At 47.4% G+C, this 20,746-nt stretch overlaps 9 protein-coding genes across 9 annotated transcripts; 3 read left to right on the plus strand and 6 right to left on the minus strand.

The window, feature by feature from the left end:
• Positions 1 to 119: 119 nt before the first annotated feature.
• Positions 120 to 2,283, minus strand: PENARI_c010G03793 (sugar porter family MFS transporter; the record flags this gene model as incomplete). Its single annotated transcript, XM_022632202.1, has 10 exons — positions 120 to 416; positions 466 to 560; positions 613 to 785; positions 848 to 945; positions 997 to 1,040; positions 1,088 to 1,342; positions 1,402 to 1,912; positions 1,989 to 2,034; positions 2,094 to 2,169; positions 2,226 to 2,283. 10 exons carry the CDS (start codon positions 2,281 to 2,283, stop codon positions 120 to 122), a joined length of 1,653 nt encoding a protein of 550 aa, XP_022487811.1.
• Positions 2,284 to 2,569: 286 nt separating this feature from the next.
• PENARI_c010G11021 (fungal specific transcription factor domain-containing protein) lies at positions 2,570 to 3,634 on the minus strand (the record flags this gene model as incomplete). Its single annotated transcript, XM_022632416.1, has 2 exons — positions 2,570 to 3,520; positions 3,581 to 3,634. The coding sequence occupies 2 exons, from the start codon at positions 3,632 to 3,634 to the stop codon at positions 2,570 to 2,572; spliced, it is 1,005 nt and encodes a 334-aa protein (XP_022487866.1).
• A 2,454-nt stretch (positions 3,635 to 6,088) lies between these two features.
• PENARI_c010G05357 (uncharacterized protein) lies at positions 6,089 to 7,138 on the plus strand (the record flags this gene model as incomplete). Its single annotated transcript, XM_022632245.1, has 5 exons — positions 6,089 to 6,288; positions 6,343 to 6,419; positions 6,478 to 6,561; positions 6,614 to 6,682; positions 6,738 to 7,138. 5 exons carry the CDS (start codon positions 6,089 to 6,091, stop codon positions 7,136 to 7,138), a joined length of 831 nt encoding a protein of 276 aa, XP_022487818.1.
• Positions 7,139 to 8,607: 1,469 nt separating this feature from the next.
• Positions 8,608 to 9,570, minus strand: PENARI_c010G10392 (GNAT family N-acetyltransferase; the record flags this gene model as incomplete). The annotated part of the gene is made up of 1 exon (XM_022632395.1): positions 8,608 to 9,570. One exon carries the CDS (start codon positions 9,568 to 9,570, stop codon positions 8,608 to 8,610), a length of 963 nt encoding a protein of 320 aa, XP_022487683.1.
• Positions 9,571 to 11,203: 1,633 nt separating this feature from the next.
• PENARI_c010G10126 (glycoside hydrolase family 43 protein) lies at positions 11,204 to 12,234 on the minus strand (the record flags this gene model as incomplete). Its single annotated transcript, XM_022632387.1, has 2 exons — positions 11,204 to 11,826; positions 11,886 to 12,234. The coding sequence occupies 2 exons, from the start codon at positions 12,232 to 12,234 to the stop codon at positions 11,204 to 11,206; spliced, it is 972 nt and encodes a 323-aa protein (XP_022487947.1).
• Positions 12,235 to 13,114: 880 nt separating this feature from the next.
• PENARI_c010G02306 (uncharacterized protein) lies at positions 13,115 to 14,047 on the plus strand (the record flags this gene model as incomplete). Its single annotated transcript, XM_022632157.1, has 4 exons — positions 13,115 to 13,126; positions 13,205 to 13,513; positions 13,716 to 13,735; positions 13,870 to 14,047. 4 exons carry the CDS (start codon positions 13,115 to 13,117, stop codon positions 14,045 to 14,047), a joined length of 519 nt encoding a protein of 172 aa, XP_022487722.1.
• Positions 14,048 to 14,358: 311 nt separating this feature from the next.
• PENARI_c010G04751 (uncharacterized protein) lies at positions 14,359 to 16,019 on the minus strand (the record flags this gene model as incomplete). Its single annotated transcript, XM_022632226.1, has 6 exons — positions 14,359 to 14,415; positions 14,466 to 14,552; positions 14,609 to 14,773; positions 14,833 to 15,096; positions 15,146 to 15,924; positions 15,977 to 16,019. The coding sequence occupies 6 exons, from the start codon at positions 16,017 to 16,019 to the stop codon at positions 14,359 to 14,361; spliced, it is 1,395 nt and encodes a 464-aa protein (XP_022488034.1).
• A 401-nt stretch (positions 16,020 to 16,420) lies between these two features.
• PENARI_c010G08008 (uncharacterized protein) lies at positions 16,421 to 16,799 on the minus strand (the record flags this gene model as incomplete). Its single annotated transcript, XM_022632318.1, has 2 exons — positions 16,421 to 16,523; positions 16,573 to 16,799. 2 exons carry the CDS (start codon positions 16,797 to 16,799, stop codon positions 16,421 to 16,423), a joined length of 330 nt encoding a protein of 109 aa, XP_022487880.1.
• An 894-nt stretch (positions 16,800 to 17,693) lies between these two features.
• Positions 17,694 to 20,572, plus strand: PENARI_c010G08908 (fungal specific transcription factor domain-containing protein; the record flags this gene model as incomplete). The annotated part of the gene is made up of 7 exons (XM_022632346.1): positions 17,694 to 17,762; positions 17,813 to 17,838; positions 18,662 to 18,800; positions 18,849 to 19,297; positions 19,356 to 19,911; positions 19,995 to 20,104; positions 20,161 to 20,572. 7 exons carry the CDS (start codon positions 17,694 to 17,696, stop codon positions 20,570 to 20,572), a joined length of 1,761 nt encoding a protein of 586 aa, XP_022487993.1.
• Between the last annotated feature and the right edge of the window lie 174 nt (positions 20,573 to 20,746).

Consider the following 20,746-nt stretch of genomic DNA (forward strand, 5'->3'; position numbering starts at 1 on the left):
GCGTTTATGAGATATTTTGTTAACAAGTTTCGCTTACTTCTCTTGGCTAACTACCTGGTTACCTAGTGACTACTTATGTACCTTTGTACCTCGGAGGCGACTCGCGCTTCGTCGGCTGTTCACTCCTGTTCTTCCACGGTGGCATAGTCCACATCCGCCTCCTTAGTCTTGTCCAAGTCCATTTCTTCCGCAGAGAGAATACCAAGTCTGTTCCGAATTTCCGTAATACGACGCATATCTGCCTGGCCCTGGTTTCCGCCGAATATCTTGTCCATTTCCTCGATCGGTACCCCTTTGGTTTCGGGGACAAAGAACATGACCCACACGAAGAGGATTACGCAAAATGCCAGGAAGAAATAGAAAGTGCCAAACGTGATTGACTGGAGCATCCGCGGTGTAATCAGAGCGACGATAAACTGAGAAAGGTTATTGATATACCACGACTTAAGTGCTTGCGAAACTTACATTCGTCAACCAATTGGTCGCAATAGCGATACTCACACCCTTGGAACGAACACCAGGAGGAAAGATCTCCGAGGGCATAATCCAGTTGACACAACCTGATCAATCCATAAGCCAGGTACTTAGAAGCAAACCCCAGAAATTGCTTACCGATGCTGTATGAGAAATTGGCGATATAGACCCAAATGAAAATAGCTGCTGCCCATCCGGCACCGACATTTGTTTCCCAACGGTTCCGATACACAGCATATAACGTGCCAACAATGAGCTGAGAGATAGACATTGCGGCTGCACCTAGAAGCAGGATTTTACGACGTCCCCATCTTGAAGATGAAGCCATCAGTATTAAAAGGTGTACGTCCTCTAGCATGATGAGGACACTCACCTGTCAATAAACAGAACCGTAGGAATGGTACAGAGAAAGAGGATGATACCCACAACACCAGTTGCGAGGAGGTTGACCGAGTTTCCACTAAGGCCGATCTAAAAACGTTTGATCAGCATCTCGACAAGTCCACCTTTGGGGCAGCGTACAGATTGAAACATTGTCGGAGCGTAGTAAATCACGGCATTGATTCCTGTTGTTGTGAGAAATTCGATTGCTACTAGATACTGCAGCACATACCTGTAAACTGCTGGATAAATTGAAGCATGCAAGCGATGAACAGGCGGCGGTTAAGGTGACGCAGCACAAACAGATCCTTATACTCTCGCATGGCTACTTGAAGTTTCCCCTTGCTGTTCGGGTACTTTGTTGCCCTGCTCTCTTGCTCAAATATAGTAGCCGCTTTAATTTCCAACAGTTCGAGGCGAATTCGATAGTCAGATTCTGGGACGCGGCGAAGTCGGCAAAGGACATCCCGTGCCTCGTCTTCACGGTCTTGGTAACCAGTCAGCAATGGACGACAGGTCATATTGGCCTTCGTATCTATAACGTACCGACTTTCATCAGCCAACGTGGGCTATAAGGCAACATGAAAGTGCCACATGCCAGAAGCAGCGAAGGCACACATTGCAAGGCCAAAGGTAAACGCCAAGCAGCCTGTGACTGGCCATCACCTGTCCCGCCAATATACTGTGTCCCATAGTCAATCCAAAAAGAAACCATAATACCACCCGCGATGGCCAATTGTTGTAGTGAAACAAGACTACCACGCAGTTCTGGGGGTGATAGCTCACTCAGGTATAGCGGTATCACCATCGAAAGCATGCCGATTGCCGCGCCCGTAATAAAACGCCCGATGAATATCATAGGTAGGTTCACAGCGCCGGCCTGAATTGCCGAGCCGATCAGAAAGATTATGTTCGCATATAAGATAGACCAGCGTCGAGAGAATCGGTCAGCTATAGGGCCGTTTACAAAGGCACCGAACATGGCACCCAGCGTTAGGACCGAAACCATCCATCCTTGAAGTCCTGGGTCGCTTGCAAGTTTAGGGAATTCTTTGCCCTAGTGATGAGGTAGAAGCTAGGTTAGACTAGGCAAAGTTGAAGTTTAGAAGATTGAAAAAGAAAGAAATTCTCACAAAGCTTGTCGTCACAATAACTCCTGATATGACACCCTGGTCGTAACTATGAAGCGCTTCCATATTAAAACAGAACCAAGTGATCTAAGGACAAGTGCAACTTACCCATAAAGTAAGCCTCCAATGCTAGAAAACAATGCCTGTGAAAGGAGGTAAGGACTTTTCACAAGCCCCTTGAGGCCTATCCATTTCAATGAGCTTAGTGTTCAATGGCAGTTGAAACCACAATTAACTGACCTGATGGACCGTATGAGATATCTAGTCTCCCAATTGAGGGATTATCGTGAGCAACCATCTTTGCTTCGTGATATGCAGCTCAAGGACAAGCCAGTGATAGAACGAAGGCGCAGGTAGGAATAGCGGTATATCACATCGCTTTATACAAGCACGCATACTAAATAAAGTTCAAGGTATTCAAGGAAATCCGGGGTGCGGGGACAAGTTTCCCCAGAGCCACCCCGGGCTTAGTCCCGGGGCACTCTTGGCCGATAACTCTCATGTCGTGTATCGGTGCATTCTGACCCTAAGGCCCGAGGGAGGGGATAATCACACGCCTAGTACGGTATGTTATTTACATTTGCTCACTGGGTGTAATTTAAATCCTGGCCGCCTGGGTCTGAGGATCTGAGCCACCCCTGGTCAGTATTGGATGGAACATAATCAAATGCTTCCCCCTCGCCTGTGCTGGGAAAACCATCGAGGCCTTGAAAAAGGTCCTTATCCCACAAAGTATCCTCGAAAAGCATTTGAAGTGTAGGGTCAACAGCTAGCATTGTGGAAGGAACCTCTACATCGCCGGGGACAGCTTCGTGCTGTACAATTTCTGATTGACGATTCGCCTGCGATTCTGAGGCCAAAGATGAGTGGTGTTGGGCATGCTGAGGTTGGTCGCTTATTCTTTCAAGGACCTCGAGACACCGCGTTGCAGCCGTATTGGTTCGGCTCAAGGAAGCCAAGCAGTCACGAGATCTCGTAATGGAAGAGAACCAAAGCTCTTGACTTACCTCCCCTAAGCCTCTATGAACAGATTCCGTAGGACGAAGGTGGTGGATGCTCAGAACAACTGCCGCTTGGAAGAGGTAGTATGTAGCATACCAGCTGACGCCAGTGTGCAGTATCTCCGAGTTGTCACGACAAAAGTTTGAGATATCTTGAATCGTCTCAACTGCCGTAAAGTTGCACATATTCTGTGCTTCTTCGTGATCAGACGGTGATGTGCACATTCGCTTAGTACCCCACCACAGCAGCAATCGAATGTTTTCTTCTTTCCATAGGACAATCGCTCGTGGGCCACGGAACCATTCTGGAACACTTTGAACCGCGAAGTAAGAGGGAAGTGAGAGTTTCCAGGCTTTAAGTTGGTTGTCGATAGAGCGCGAAATCCTCAGGTCCAAGAGGCTTTGGTTCGAGGAGGAAATTATCTCACTGAAAACTACATTCCCAATTGATGACATGCGAGCTTGCGCAATAATCGCTGAGTAGGAAGTAGGGTATTCAATTGAATCAGGTATAGCCGCCTCCAACGTGCACGTCTATATAGGGGTCTTTGAATTAATGAAATATTGACTGCAAAAACAACTTCTTACACTTACCGAGTCGTCCACGTTTCGTGGAAGCTTAGTCTCAATGAAAGTATCAGATACCATGATAGGTCTCCCCGTTGTGAAGCTGAAGCCACTATCAAAGCAATAAACAATCCACCATATAGCTCGTCGGCGTTGGTTGGAAAAGGGCTCGGAGCTTGTCATTCCCCCAGGAGGTTCTCGGTGAAGTCCCAGACCGAGTGCCATTCGATATGCGATACCGATAAAGTTATATCCTGTGTTTGGCCTATCCCTCTTTTGTAGATAGTTGCCCTATCTTTAAGTCAGCAAATATAATCGATATGATAGTCGGGCATCATCTGCTAACAGACCATTAATAAGAACGCTTGAACAGTAAGGAGATTTCCGGACTCCAGCATCCGCATTGACATGCGTGAACGTGCAGCAGTATAATATCTTGACTGCTCGGCCTCAGAATCCTCAGTCAATGTCCAGTGGCCAATTGCCAACACAAGAAAGAATATCGAATGCCAGCTTGACCGAGGATGAATATGGTGCCGATTTTGGTATTCCTCTCTAAAGGTTTTCTCGTGTATAATGGGGTAAGATGGATTGTACCACATAAAATATGCGTCAATCAGACCATTCATTGCGGTAGTATCCGCGAGATTTATAGGCATTGTCGGGCTACCAGTATGATTGGTGTCTGCAGGGGAGGACTGCCCCTGTTGGCTCGCTCGCGACCTGAGGCTCTTCACTGGCAGGAGATCTGAGATAGTCCTCAAGATGTTAGAGCCCGAGCTATTTCCTGGTTCCTAGTTAGTGTTGGTTCTGACCGACCACCATGTGGACCTACCAAGGTAGCCAGATTCAGCCCTTCTGCTTGGCAACGTTGCCATTCCATCCAGCGGAACATCTTGCGTTTGTGATGGAGAAAGCAATGAGCTTTCATTCCACTCAGTTTGATCGGATAAAGTACTGTTTTCCAGACCAGGATTCAGACTTCGAGATCTTTCAGCAGATACTTGAAAATCCTGATCAGGGTTCCGTAGTATTGTTTCCAGCAGAGACTCTATGTCAACATCAGGGTCTAGCCGCTGTATCAGAGATACCAACCCTGCACATCGAAGTTCAACAGCGTCCAGGTTCCTACATGGTGTCAGTGATGCTTTGATTATAGTAATATGTAACGTACTTTCTTGTTAGTGGAGTCCGGGATGGGGGTGGCCCGAAAATACAGCTCTTATTTGCTCTAGTGCAGTAAGAGCAAGGTGATATTCCAGAGCACTTGTTTTGGTCAACATAGTGGAACAGTATAAGGGGTTAAGGTTCACAATACTTTGCTTTTGCGTTTCTGCTCATTCCGGTCATTAGTTGATCATAACTTATAAGAAGTATGTCATGATACTCACCCGGCATTCGGTGCACTGTCCTTCGTCAGTTAAATTGAGTAATTGAATTAACCAGAATAAATACCGCTCGAAGCTCGTGAGACCCGGACGCTGCAGGCTTAGACTTAGGCATAGCGGAGGATTCCGGCGATCAGTCTGCGATCAGTAATACCAAACAATAGTCAATACGACGGTGCGTAAAGTTCGAACACGTAATTCTTTCGCAACAGTACAATATGTGAGTGAGTGGACGTTACAGGTTCCATGAATGATTGCATCGGTCTACTGTCGTCCGATCACGGGATATTTGATATTCCGAACTATGGCGCGGGGAAGCCCAGCAGTGATCATCTCTTGAAAGCATTGCAAATCTGTTTCTATCATGGAAAGTTGTTCTGTGCTGTACAGAGGACTCTTGCGATGCTAATATTCTTCCAGAAAAATGGCCTTGTTGGGCGTTGTTCGGGATTACAGGATTGCGATATGTATCGTGCGTCTTGTTATTATTATGTCGAGCTTTTTCGCAGTACTGCATAGTCCAAACTACCTAATACGAATACCACCAGCTCCAGCTAACTACGCTATTCTCTAAACCGAGGGGATCGACCGCACCGAACAACATTTTCGCCAAAATCTCCTCTTTAAACGCTGATCTGTCAGGGGTTGACCCATCTATCTCGGGGCACAGGGAACCGACGAAGTTCCCCGCATCTTAAGACAGACAAAATGCCACCAAAATGGTATTTCCAATAATTAACTAAACCATTTTTGACTTCTAAACTGATAAAGTAGATAAATGATATCAAAGAGTACATTACGCGACACATTTCTTGCTTGGAAATCCCCGCATTATGCCCCCCACCTTCCCCGTACAACGTCTGATTCGGGTGTATGCAATACTTCCTTACTTTTACTTGTGTTGAACTTCGTATTTAAGCAATCCGTGATGAAAGACTAAAGGTTCCGTATTAAAGACGAATCTAAAAGTATAATATCATAAGACCCTGACATGTCTCCATACAACCCATCTCGGCCAACACTGCACCGATAGTGGGTCAGTCCGGTTATGTTGGTTCCAAGTTAGCGACATTATAAAGAAGATCAGGCCCCAAATGTGGCTACCTTCCTCAGGACATGTTCATAACACCAATATAACTCCACCAAGATGTCTATGACCTTCGAAGATTGTGCGAGAGTCCGGCCCGGCTTCCCCAGGCCGTTCCCTGACACGCCATCGAATGTTATGGAGCAGTTTCAAATGAAGGGGAAGGTGGTCGCCGTCACTGGCGCTGCCGATGGACTTGGTCATGCGATTTCGCAGGCTATGGCCGAAGCGGGTGCCCATGTTGCCCTGTGGTATAATTCGTAGGTTATGCCTGATACGATGGTGTTAATTTGAAGTTGCTGACCGTACCCCAGAAATAACGTCGCCATCGAGAAGGCCCAGGACTTAGAAAAGCAGCACGGTGTCAAGGCTTCCGCATATAAGGTCGATGGTGAGCAGTTCCAGTGCCTCAAACCACAAGGGATCATAAGTTTAACCTCCATATGAAGTTTCCGACTCTACCCAAGTCTCGGAAACAATTGCCAAAGTTGTGAAGGACTTCGGCAAGATTGATGTCTTCGTTGCTAATGCTGGTGAGTACAGGCTGAAATTGCTCAACTGGATAATTAGCTGATACCCGGAAAGGCATGGCGATTTCAAAGCCCATTTTGGAACAAAGCCTGGATGAATACCGGAAGCAGATGTCTGTGAATGGTATGAAAATGTTCCCTATATTGATAAAACACCGCTGTACTAACCCCCCTTATAGTTGATGGAATCGTTTATTGTTCGAAATATGCAGGTGAGGTGTTCGCACGCCAGGGCTATGGCAATCTGATCATCACCTCGAGCATGAGTGCGCACATTGTGAACGCCCCAACTGATCAGCCCGTCTACAATGCAACCAAGGCATATGTAACCCACTTTGGAAAGTCACTCGCCCGTGAATGGCGGGAGTTTGCACGCGTCAACATTGTCTCGCCAGGCTTCTTCGATACCAAGATGGGTGCGAGTCCCCAAACCGTCCACGAGGCGTACCGTATGTCGTCGCTTGGAAGACAGGGTCATGTGAAAGAGATCAAGGGATTATATTTGTACCTGGCCAGTGATGCTTCCACTTACATGACTGGAAGTGATGTGATAATTGACGGAGGATACGTCCTGCCATAGATGGAGACCCTATGAACCACCTGTCCGAGCAATGTTTCTAACTAAATTAGAGAGATAAATAACAGTCAAATAAATTAAGAGCTACTACTATTTGGACAGAGAAGTCAATATCTTTCCCTCTCGCTAACTAAATGCTCGGTATTTGCCGAGGGATAAGAGGAACCTGTCAAACAACCACCCACTGTGCATTCCAACCTCCAACTCCTTGCTGTAAAGCGTACGTCAAACCTGCACGCAGTGCATTGGTCCTTGTCACATAATAGGCTCCAGCCCGTTGATCAAACTTCTCAACTCAATTTTCCATCAACAGAACTCCATCAAGCCACATATGTGAGCCATACAGAAAACAAAATATTTGCTATTTATAAACACACCCCTTTTGCAGACCGACTTTCACTGATTATTTTCATTGGTAGCGTTCTCCACTACACGTAGACAATTATTTGCACCTTAATCCACACGATGGCGCCAACTGTAGATCAAGGACCCTGAGTTTGATCTTCATAAGCCACACCCGTCACGGAACGTGATGATGAATCCAACCTCTTGGCATTTTCCACCGGACGAACTATCGATCCACGCTCGGGTTAACGGTCCGCCGTCCGGGAGATCCTTGATCGACATCACCCGCGAGACCCAGGCGCTAGAAACGTACAAGGGGGTTTCTAGCCCAACTTTCCTAGACCCTGAATATGATCTTCCACCTTAAAGGGATCCAGTACTTGGGTACTCCATTACAGCAAGCACGCAATTTAGTCGCATCTGAGGTAAATGTTCCACACTTGTGTACACCCCTGAATATCATCTCAGTCAAGGCTAGGGTGTTTGAATAGTATGTATGTAACTTATATGTATACTATAGCCCGTAGGCACTCGTCCCCTCAGGTGAAGCTTTAAGAGAGGAAATACGGAGCCGTTGTTAGGTGTCTCCTGCCAATACGCTAAACTTGTTGACACCGACAATTGAATGATCTACGAAGTAGACCCACACCTGCTATCCCTTGTTGAAATTCATCTAATTTCAATATGAAACAACTAGCTTCGCATAAGCAATAACAGCATCTGCGCATAATTCCCGTGATCCATTAAACCGGGTCTCTCAGCTATATGTATGAAAAATCGGTTTCATTGTAGTTGGACTTCGGGAGTTCTAAGATAGTGGCTACAGTATGTCAAATTAAGAATGTGGACATAACAATAAAATCGCATCAATTGAGTGTATAAGAGCCATAAGTCTCGTTGTAGATTCTAAACAAATATCCAACTCCAAGTATATACAAACCAACCCTGACAAAGAAAACGAACGCCAGGGTTTTTGTTCTAGACCAAAATATGAAACGCCTGAAAATGAAGATCGAGGTACCGAATCCCTTTCTGGCGAATGGGTCCCTGAATTATGTGTACAAAATGCAAATTCGAATGAGAGAACAAGTGGGGATCAGATGCAAATCACCGCGACCAAGGGCCCCTTAATTGGTTTTCTTGGTCAGGATGGGCTTAGTGAATGCGAGTCCGAACCCTTCCTTCTCAGCGTTGCGACCTGTTCCAATACCGGGGCGGGCATGGATAGTGGCGAAATCGTAGCCCAGGCGCTTTGCGTCGATGAGACGAGCCCGGATCAGTGCTTGCTGGACACCACGACCGCGGAAGTTCGGCGTTGTGCTGTCGATATAGAGATGTGCCACACGTCCATACTTGGTCTCCATCAATGCCATGGCCCCGCACCCGGCAATTTGACCATCAATCTTGCCGAAGTAAAGGTTTGTGTCGGATCTCAAGGCTGCTGTTTCGGCTAAGCTACGGAGAACTTCATCTGATCGGCCGTCATCCTTGAACCCAGCGACTGAGGCGTGGATGAAGGCTCCCATGCCTGCCTCGTTGGCGGGAGCACGGCAGACAAGCATGTTGGATCCAAAGGGAAGCTCGACGGGTGCGTCCATGTTTGGATCAAAGTCCACGTGTATTTCATGTAGAGAACGAGCGTAGATGTTGAGGAAGCCGTCGACCACGTAGTTGCGCATAGCAAGTGCTTGGAGTACACTCTGGTCGGCATATGGGCAGAGCAGGATGGTTGGTGTGAGGTTTGCCTCTTCGTGCAAGGCTTCAATGTTGGAGAGATCATCCTCGGTGACCATGCCCTTCATGCCTAGGCCAAGAGTGCGATTTAGTTGTTTGCCGAGCTGAGGAGTTGTGAGAGCAGACACGCCACCCCCAGCAACGGGGTGCAGTCTGATGTTTTCTTTGGGGAATAACTGCATGCCAATCTCAACTTGTCGAGAGAGATGGAGGATGTGGGCTTCTTCAATTTGGTGGACAGTGTCGAGCTTGTTAAACAGCCGAGTTGACATGGGTGATGGTGTAGGAGCAGGTGCTGTTTGCTTGCGGTGCTCTGAGCAGAGGTTGGGAACGGTGGTAGAGTGTGCGACCAACATGATGATGGTATGGCCTTCTAAAGACTCCGGATTGAAAAGTGTAGACAAAGGTGTATCAAAGATGGTGTGTCTGTGTGTTTGGAAAGAATAGTTCTCGATCTGGTCTTCCAAAACTCGGAGACAAGCTGCTTTATGAACCTCAGTTGTGCTCTACAACGTATCCCATGCATGAGCCGTCTCCTAACCTCCTGCATTCTTGGCGAGGGACACATGGATGATTGCGTACGTGGTCAGCTACAATGGTATCCAGATCCTCTGGGGAAGAGCATATCCCGAAGATCTACTGGGCCGCGCGGGTGGGGCCAAGCCCCAAGGAGCGTATAGTTTCCTACTATGAGATGTTTCAAATCAAATGCCAATCAAGGACGGTGACGAGTACGCGTGCGAAGCCATTGACGCCGATCAGCCGCTGAAATGATCGACCCGTCAGACCCTTGTGACTAATACTGGCCTCCTGAGCTTCGATCGTCATGCATCAAATCGTTGGTCAGACTCGGAACTCAATATTCCGCCACAGCGCAATCATTGGAGCTTTTCCTGTTTCTGCTATTTTAATTCTTGGCCGATGATGCCTGAAGATGATCAGATTGCATCAAGAAAAGCCTTAGCATGTAAGGAACGCGATCTATCATGAATGCAAGTTATCTCGCAGCTGAAGTGGACCCAGCCTATAGTACCTCGATGATCTGCTGTGGAAACCCTCCAGTTGGTCAATAATTTGAAACAGCAGGTTAGTTCTCCACCCCCAAAAGGGTATAAATCCAGGGGATAAAAAAAGCATTACAAAAACAAAGTAGAAGACTAACAAACCATGAAGCTAGGAAGGTTGGGGGCGAAGCAAGCTTGGCAGGACGTCACTTTAGGATCCCGCGGAAGATCGTTCCCCCCTGCCCATTCCGCCTTATGCCAAGACAGGCACGCGTCATGAAAATTCCTATGTTTTCCATTCCCTCTACCTCATCCGGTATGTTCGAGTTAAGTAAACCATTCAAAAGTCTACAGGACGAGATAAGAGAGCGCCAAAAAATGCGGGCGGAACGGACCTTAAGCCTTGCAATTGTCCGAGTTTTCGTAATAGGAATAACATTTCGACTACTGAAAAGAAAATGCTCCCTTGTTAGAGTACTATCGAGATATTGAAATTCAGTAATTCACCTCAAAACGGAGGGGGTGTTGAGCTTTGGCCCATGACTTTGAGAAGCACGCAAAAGCAGAGTCAAAATGCTCATATGCTCCTCAATCAATGTAAAATCTAAGCTCGCATGAAACTCTCACTACAAACTTTATCAAATGGTTGAAGTCAAATCATGAGAGATGAGTCTGCCCCTCGGTAATATCAACTAGTATTTATCTCCTTTTATTGTTTACAAATTGCAAACGTATATATCCACTTGTGTCCATTGTCCCATCTACGCTATCGAAAGTAACAAATACTAGTAGCAGTTTTCTCACTACATATATTCACCACTATGAGACACCGGCAGCCTTACTTCGCTTTGGAATTGGTTCTGCTCACACCACGCGACTGCTACCATGCTTAATATTTGATGACCTTTCTATTATTAAACCAGGGAGCATCAGATGATGGACACAATGACCACGGCACTCCACGCAATTGTCGACCTCTCTATTTTCAACTTGGCTCACTATAAGCATGTGTCCACGCCACCGGAGTTCCAAAGTTCGGACTACCGTCACTGTGCGTCCCCAATAGTTGGATCATAGTGTACCGACTATCGTCACAGGCGCCAGTGCTAGTGGTGGTAGCATGATATGCAATCCAAGTCTGCGAGCCGTCCGGACTTGTGAAGAACGAATTGTGGCCAGTTCCATAGTTCCCATTGGCCGAGGAGAAGACACATTTACTACTCTTGGTCCAAGCACTCGCTGAAGTGGGGGCTGTGCTGCCGTCCCATTCCAAGGTACCAAGGCAGTAGTTGGCAGTCCAGCAGTAGGATGCCGAGTAGGTGATATATGTCTTACCGCCAAAGTAAAGCGCAACAGGTCCTTCGTTGACGGGAGTGCCGTTCTTCTCCCATGATTGATCAGGTTGTGAGATCACATATATGCTGCCGGTCAAAGAGACATAGTCCGATCCTAGCTTTTGAAGGCAAATTGATTGGTAGGTCACGCCGTGGAAACAGGAGAACATCAAGTAGTTCCCGTAGTCATTGAATCGAAGGACTGAGGCGTCGATGGACCATTCAGTTGTCAATTGTCCGCTGTAAGTATAGGTATCCCAGGGGGTAGCACCGCCTGTTCACTGTTAGAAACGTTGCATTTGAATTGGAATGAAATTGACAAGAGGAAAGTACCCGTGAGAACATGGAGCCGCTGCCCATCAAGATCTGTACTCTCTCCCGCAGTGTAATAGATGTACCATTTGCCGCCAAGGTAGTGAACCTCGGGAGCCCACACGTTGCAGCAGTGTGAGGTAGCCGTCGTGGTATACACCACTTTCTTAGTTGCCGTTTCAAGCCCCGCCACAGTTGTTGCACGCGCAATTTCAACGTCGCTCCACGTGGTACTGAGAAGATAGTAATATCCACCAGTATAGACAACGAACGGGTCACTTCCACCCGGGTTTCGGATCGGGTTGGTCCATGCTATAGCCTGACTGCAGAACGCAAGTAAACCGAAGAAGGAACAAATGTTGAAAATCATTCTGGAGTTCCTTCAGGAAAGACAACTTGGAATTGCTTTTTACATGGCCCAATGGGGTTCGATATATAGTCCTACCAAGGCGGAGAAATTACAGTGGTTTTAGCCCCTACGTGCCCCGGCGGGGGGCTTTACTTGGTACGTTTCTTGGAGCTGCCGCTTTTGCGAAAACACCAGAAGACACAATCACTCAGTAATTCCCAGTACAGATACTCAGCTCGTTAATTGTTATAACGCCCGATCGATGTCTGATCCATAGCTTCGGCACGAACCCAAATGGTTTACCAAGATCCTGTTAAGCATTACATAATTGAGAAGTAACAGGCAACAATAAGCGATACTTTCTATTGACACCAGTTTCCGTTTCAAGAAGATGGATGGTTTTTGACATTAATTCACTAACTGCACCATAGTGCCTGGATAAATTCAGCTAATAATCAATAACAAGCGACAGTACTGAAGCTGTCGCAAGGTAGGTGACTACTACCGTACTGTGGTGGAATATATGGAGCCATAGACCTCGCAGGACAGTAAGCAAAAAGGAACAGCTCGTCCCCAGAACGCCATACGCTGACAGGAGACCAAACCACTAACCATAAGAAGCTGTAAACCTTGTAGATCTGCAGTAGCCAACACTTCCATGGCCTTGAAGCGGAAACATCGCAGCCTTGAACATACGACAGTCGTCAGCTCCCCGTGATCTAGAGCTATTTGACCTCAGCTGAGAACCGAACAGTTTCCTAACGAGGTCAAGCTTTGTTAGTTAGTGCTTCTTATCGAATCTAATACAAGAAGTAGGAAGATCAGGATGGACATATAAAGAGTTAACTGTTCCCCTGCGTTTTAGTGGGAATATAGAATAACAGTTTTACTTCCCTTCAAGATGATGACCAAGGTATGCATTGAACAATATCAAAACGATAAGAGCCACTCAATTACAATAGAAACATTGAAATCTAACATAAAAAAGCAGGCAATCACTCTCATCTCCGCCCTCACAGTGGCAGGAGTCGCAAGCCCCACAATCGGTTACGCAGGCTACTTCTATGCCGACTGCGCCATCCCAAGTATCGACGCCGCCAACGCCTACGCCGGATCCTGCATCAACGTTGAGAACTTCCCGATCAAATCATTCACTGCCTACGTTGAGTCCGGCTCCTGCGGCGACGGTACCTCTGCCGTATTGAACACCTACACTGCCGCTAGCTGCAATGAGTCTACCCTCTTTGAGAGTTTCAGTGTGGATAGTAAGAAGCAGTGCTTTGAGGCTGATGTCACTCTTGTTAGCTTGAAGGCTGAGTGTATCTAAAGTACGAAACTATGCTACATGGGTGAGCCGGGTTGAATCATGTAGAGGCCTAAAACAATACATTGCATCTATTGAATAAAATTTTCACCTGAATAAACGTAGATCACTCAGCCGCTAAATCCAATTTGGACATTAGCGACCAGCGGCATGAGCCACGGAAATCTAACTCGCTTAGAAGCGTGATCAATTCTACAAGTAAGCAAAAAGCGGCGAGAGCCTAGCATCCAAAATGGACAAGGATATCATACACAAGTAGGACAATTCGTGGATATTTTGTCAAACTTTTTGCCAATAGTTCCTGTATCGTGCTACCATTATGACGACGCCAGGCTACGGCCCCGCACATCCAAGAATGTGGCGCTGACATGCAGCCAGCCCGCCGGAATGTTACGACTTCTGGCCATGCAAAGCAAGCCTGTAACCGCATTGATCGGATTTGATTGGTGCGAGCCGTTCTTCACTGTCCCAGGTTCTCTGGGCGTCGGGAGTAGCGTGGCTATGTCGTAATTTTCTGGCTTTTGCAGGGACATGTACATTCCAGTGGTGGATCTGAGTATTGGTACTATGTCTTGAGATAAGAGTTCTACTAAATCTTCCAATCAAGTTTGATAGCGATATCTGCTGAGTTTGGGTTGAATTTGGGACAATTCAAGTTTGAGCCGAGGCAAAATTTGATGAAAGTTGATTTAATTGCATCATGTTGAATAGATGCAGTAGAATTGAAATGCGATGACGCGTGTTGAATGGCGTACAAAACAGGAATAGCAAATGTAAATGAGTGGCAGGAGCTTTATGCTCCGATGAGCACCTTAGAGGGCTCAATAGTCATCGCCGCGGCTGATGACTTCCTTGTTTGATCCGCGCAGCAGAATTGTCTAGAGTGGTTAGTACTTTAGATGAGTGTATAAGACAATGGCGCACTCACATGTTCAAACTGTGCGGAATAGGAACCTTCGACGTCCATAAGCGGCTTATAGGCTTCAACGACTCCATTGTTTACAAGAGTGTTCATCTGCTGAGAGTTAGAGGATTGTCTCTGGCTTCATAGCTATAAATATGAGAACTCACGCCAGCCAGATAACGCTCAACGCCTAGCCGTTCGAGATAACGGCGACAGAAGACAATAGAGCCAAAGTTCTCATTGATCTTCTGATACAGGGAATTGGCGCTGGCGAGATGGGTCTTGATTTTCTTCGGCGCGAACGGGTCTTTTCCATACCCGTATATACCGATCTAGATTATTGTCAGTATATGGACACATAAAATGATCAAAACCAGGAGGAAAAATGTACCCCATCGAACATGTGGCCTCGGCCAGTTGTGCCGAATGTTTCGATAGCAAAAACCTCTCCCTCTTCCATTTTGGTGTTGTCGTTGTTCTTGACGAATGGAATGGATTTGCCACCGTGGATGCGATATCGATCGATGTTGTGTCCACTGAGGCCTCGCACTGCCTTAACCGGGATCGATTTACCATTGATCTCAACCTCGTAGCTTTCCATCGCTTCCTGGATGGCAGCGCTGACATCGCTAATACGAACGTCAATTCCAGCATTCTGGGACTGTCAGTCATAACCTTGGCCTTGAGGAAAAAGGTTGATTTACCTGAATACCAGTATTCGTTGCATCCTTGACAGCAGCAAGCAGATTGTCGTAGGTTGGTTCAAATGACATGGTGAAAGCACTGTCAACAATCCAGCCATTGATATGAACTCCAAAATCGACCTTCATCACGTCGCTCGATTTGAGAATCACTTCTTTCTGACCGGGGTTGGGTGTGTAATGCGCAACACAATTGTTCAGCGCAAGACCAGTCGGGAATCCCATGCCAGACACGAGACAATCCCCGGTACCAAGACCATCGTTATCGAGCAGCGCTCTCACGCCGTCTTCGATGCCCACGGCAATCTCCGTGAGGGTCTGACCCGGCGCGACGTTCTTCTGCGTCCAGTGTCGGACCTGACGGTGAATCTCCGCTGCCTTGCGGTAGTCGTTCAGGAAAGTTTCGTCTTCAAGGCGATTACGAGACTCATATCGGACCTCCTCACCCGTGGTGCGAGCCGTATTCTCGACAGGCGCATATTTCAGCAATTCACCGGTCGGGTAGTTGCCGGCAGGGAATAGTTTGGTGAGAGGGACTCGTGGTGGTGAAGATTGCTTGGAAGAAGACTTCTTCTTAGGCTTCTTTCGTTTCTTCTTTTGGGATTTAGCCGGAGATGCGGAGTCGGGTGTCAACGGCAAGGTAACAGCACCGGCGGCATGGTCGCTGTCGCCGTCGTCACCGCCATCGTCATCCCCGAGGGTACCATCGCCATCGCGGGACAGATGGGTTCCACGCGGTTCTCCACCAGTGGCATTGGGCTTAGTAGAGCTGGGAGGAGCATCTGTTGGGAATCAGTATCTAGTCTAGGATGTGTTGGGTAGTAAGGGACTCACATTCGCCTCCCTGGCCCTCATTTTCAAGTGTTTTAGAGCCCATCTCGACATTAAGAACTGGAATTTGTGATCTGCAATGGAGACCACGCGGTGGAGATGTCAATGTTGTGCGTGGGGGCCGGACAGGGCGGTGTGTCTGTCGGTCTGGATATGTCAGGCAGTATATTTATCTCCACGCTGTCGTGTTGTCCCTTTACTTCATCAGGAAAGACACAAACAAACTAATATTGGCTGGCTGAAATTCGTTAAATAGGCTAACTCATAATCAACATTACACGCTGATTTGTGAAACCTACTCTCACAACCGATCAGGAACAGCACTCTATGCTGAAAAGACCTCGCCACATCAACACAATATCAGGCTCGACTCTTTTACAGGCATTTACTATGCACCTGAATCTCACAACTTTCCCTCCCCAAAACGGTACCTGAGATAGCTTCAACTCACTCCCAAAGCATATACTCAGGGAAGAAACGATCATGAATACGGCGTGCATATTCGACCAGAACGGGCAGACTCTTGACAACTTTCTGCGCCTTGGGACACCTGGAATAATGAGCTTCTATTGCACAACAGCATGAGGACAGGAACTTACGCGGTAGAAGTCAAAGCCGCAACAATAAAGCCGAAACAGACCGCATCTGCCTCAGTCGGCGTATCTCCACCAAGCAGCCAGAAGACCTGATTTTGCTCTGCGTTCTTTGATGCAGACTTTGAAGAGATAAGCAACGAGCTTATCTCTTCCCAGATGTCTCGTCGCATTGAGGCAATCTCATCATCCGTGAAGCGAAGTGTTCCTTGGCCATAGAGTGTCTGGGCCATATTTCGATACACCAACAATCCTACTCCGACACGCAACGGGTAAGGGATCGATCCTAGAACGTGATCTCGCATGGTATAGTAATTCTCGAACCATTTTTCATGACACTATACCGACGGTTAGCATCACGGATCACATAGCTAGTCCATTACTTGCCGTTAGGAAATATAGCCGTTCTTCTAGTAAGGCACGCAAACCCAGGTCGTGTGTCCTTGCCAGGGGACTCAAGGATGCATTTAAATCTTCAATTAACCCTTTCTCAACAAGAATTTTGATCATAAGACTCGAGTCGGAGAGTGTTTGGATTTCCGATCCATCGGATTGCGCGAGTGTAAGGTATGGAATCTTGCCACGAGGACCATCACGAGGCGAACCAGCCTGCTTGGAATATTTGAGAGCAGAAAAGCGTAGACGAAGCTCAATTTTCGTGACGAAGGGCGACCAGGTATATTTGTCGGATCCTGGAAACCCTCGGTAAAGGGTCAACTGGGGTTGCTTGGCCATCTCGAGAGTATAGCTGTCACTTCAGTTGGATCAAACAATACTCTTTTTGTTTTCATTGTAGAAAGAATGCGTTTGTTTATTGTACAGCAGACTTCGCTTCGGCCAAAGCCCGACTCCGACTGCTTGGCTCATGTTGCGACCGCAAAAGCCGAAGTAAACACCCGTTAGTAACCCATGCATGATCCCAAACCACGCAAAAGCCGAGTTGCAGGAAGTCGAGATAACTGTACAGCATATCTTAAATGTTTAAGTTATAAGTTAGGTATCCAATTTGACATGTTTGTTTTGAATTGAATTGAAATTACCCCACACTTTCGATCTCGTCATTCAACGTGCGGATCTCGCAATAGAGCCGACCCAGCCGACAGCCCGAAAACTTTTATGCTTCTACAATGTTGTTGAAGGCTGAGGAACAGCCCCTCGCTGAATGGTATGGGTTCAAGCAAGTCTTCACGATCGCGGTTTGGTAAGTGATCACGCCGAATACAAGGGATGCAGCTAACATGCATAGGTTGCCGCACATGTCGCGCCCGCAAAGTGAGAGATGAGCCCTATGCGCGAGGTGATGCAGCATTCTGATAATCAAATCTACTTTGTGCAGGTCAAGTGTGATGAACGACCAGGCGAATGTGGCAACTGTGCTCGGTTGCGACTGGTCTGCTCGGGTTATTCCACGCCGCCGAGGTCGCATGCATCGGAGAGTGTGATCGATCAGTTGGACCGCTCGAAAAGGAAGCGAACGTATCGTTCTTGTGCCGCTTGTCGTGTATCGAAAACGAAATGTTCGGGCGAGAGACCAGCGTGTCAACGATGCCTGGATAAGAGTTTACGATGTGTTTTCGCTGAGGCTTCGCAGCCTACTTGGGTGCGGAGGGTTAATGTGATATCAACGCACAGTCAGAAGTCGCCATCCGTAGAGCCGCCTGTGGATCGGTCTCCTAGTTATACCCCGACTCGACAGGATGTACGGAGATTATTGGAAACTCCGCCAATCTCACAGCAGCCTTTTCCGATAGTTGAACCTACCCCTACTGAGAGTCCATCATCGCCCTTAGACTGGTGAGATACTTACGTGCTCTGGAGCAAATTTTGAACTTGATCTAATAGATATAAGGCTGTCATCACGTCAACTACCCAGCCTGTCACGGACGAGGGCGCTGGTCGAGGAATACTTCAACAATGTTCATCCTCTACGCGCTTTTGCTTTCATGCATAAGCCCTTATTTCTACAAAGACTGGATGGGGAACTTGCGAAGAGCCGTAACAATAATGCTTTGCTGCATATTGTCTGTGCATTGGGAGCCCAGTACAATTCACGCCCTTCATTCCGATAGCTGGCCGCAAACTGACAAAGTGAAAGATTCTTTGCCCTCACATACAGTGAGACTATAGCTCCTCTCGCATCGAAGTTCGTTCTCCATGCAGGGGCTGAATGGGCCAAGATAGCCCAACGTATCATCCTGGAGGCCCTAGATTCTGTCACCATCGAAAATCTAATGGTATGTGCCAGCGTGAGAAGAGTTTGAACCTTCCTGACATTATTCTAGGCAGCCGTCCTTCTCCATGATTATGCCGTTCGCTTAGGAAACTTCTCGAACGCATTCATGTTAAGTGGAATCACCACGAGGATGACACAAGCTTTGCAAATCAATCTCGAATACAACACAGACATACTGTGTCAAGAAGTTGAATCCAATCTTCCAGTGACCGCAAGAGAGTCTCGTCGTCGGCTGATGTGGAGTTGCTATATCATGGACGCTCTCGTCGGCAGCGGAGTTGACCAACTCACGCTGATGGACGAGAGGGACATCAAAATTCAGCTTCCATGCAACGAGCGAAACTTCACTCAACAAGTTCCATGCCTTACTGAAACCTTGAATCCTGGAAATCGACTCAAACTTCTTCCCGGAGATCCAGATGAAAACTCTCTGTCGCCCAACATGGGAATAATGGCATATTTCATTCGACATATCGCACTTCGTAAGAGGGTTCTACGGTATGTATAACAAAGACTTCTATTAAACATCACATAAATCTGACAAACATCTAAATAGATACATCAAACACCTAGGAGAAGCCATGGTGCCATGGTCCCCAGAATCCGAATTCGCCCTCTTGGATGCAGACTGCCGAGCATGGTACGAATCCCTCCCAGCCAGTCTTCAGTTCACACCAGATGCAATCTACATTCGCAAAGACACATCCCAACTAGGCGCTCTGTGTGTTTTACACTGTGCGCATTACCAAACGATTTGTGACTTGTATCGACTAGGAGCACCAGCTCTCTACAAACTCCGAGCAGCCTTCGACTTCCCCCCAGAACAGCACGAGTTCCTTAAACATCTGCAGCAGGTTCTGTTTGATGCCGCTCGCGCTTTGGCTACTATCGTTGGTCAGACGGCACACCATGGTCCTCGGATGCTGGCGGATTCTTGGCTTCCTACTATCACCTATGATAGTTGTCGGATTATTGTTTATCACCTTACTCAGATCCTTGATCCCCGAGAGGAGAGTACAAAGACGCTTATTTTGACGACTATCCCTTTGTTGCGGAGTAATATCGCTGCTCTTAAATCTATGGGTTCTCTAAATGCAATTGCCAACACGCTAGTAAGTTGAAACCGTCTCTGTTTTCCTCATTGGCCACAATTGGCTACAACCCATGTTAAAGTTACTAACATTCAATCTTCCAGGGATGTGCAGCAGAGACAATGCTGGACCGATCTGGTATCGAGTCCGAGGTGGTAACACACAACATAATCCCCGATGATCCATACCACCCAGACGAAGAAGAGGACACAAGGTACTAACAACCCCCTTCCCAACCCCAGACTGCACATACTAAAACTCAACCTATAGCGAAAGCATATCAGGAACACCCATCCAAAGCGCCCCAGACTACGTCTTAAACCCACTAACAATCTTCCGCATGGCCCGCAAAACAATACCCGAACGCCACGCACCCGAAAAATCCGGCACATCCTCCGCACCGAACAGTGTCCGCTCAGACCCGCATGCCGATATCGAGCGGTCTTCAGCGCGAGTCAGTGATGGGAGACTGTTAGGTGGGAATGAGCTTGATGCTGGGCAGGCGAGTCTCGAGGAGTTACAGACTCTTTTCATGTCTGATTTGGGTTGGGCGTGGCAGCCTGCTGATACGGCTGTTGGATCTGGAATTGACGGCGCCGGGCTTTTGCCTTGGGCTGGTGGGTATCCTGTTATGCAGACGGAGCCTTGGTTGCCTGTTTTTCCGTTTCCGCAGCAGGGGTGATTGGATTCGTTGGGGGCTTACGGTTCGGTTTTTGTACGTATCTGGCGAGATGTATATAAATGTAGTATTCTGCTTTCTATCTGTGCTATTTTGTACTCGCGGCAAATCATATCACAATACTACAACAGGGTTCATAAGTGTGTATACAGTGACATGAAGTATTGGCCGGTCTCT

The sequence above is a fragment of the Penicillium arizonense genome (genome assembly GCF_001773325.1).
Source record: "Penicillium arizonense strain CBS 141311 chromosome Unknown PENARI_contig010, whole genome shotgun sequence".
Classification (NCBI taxonomy): Eukaryota; Fungi; Ascomycota; class Eurotiomycetes; order Eurotiales; family Aspergillaceae; genus Penicillium; species Penicillium arizonense.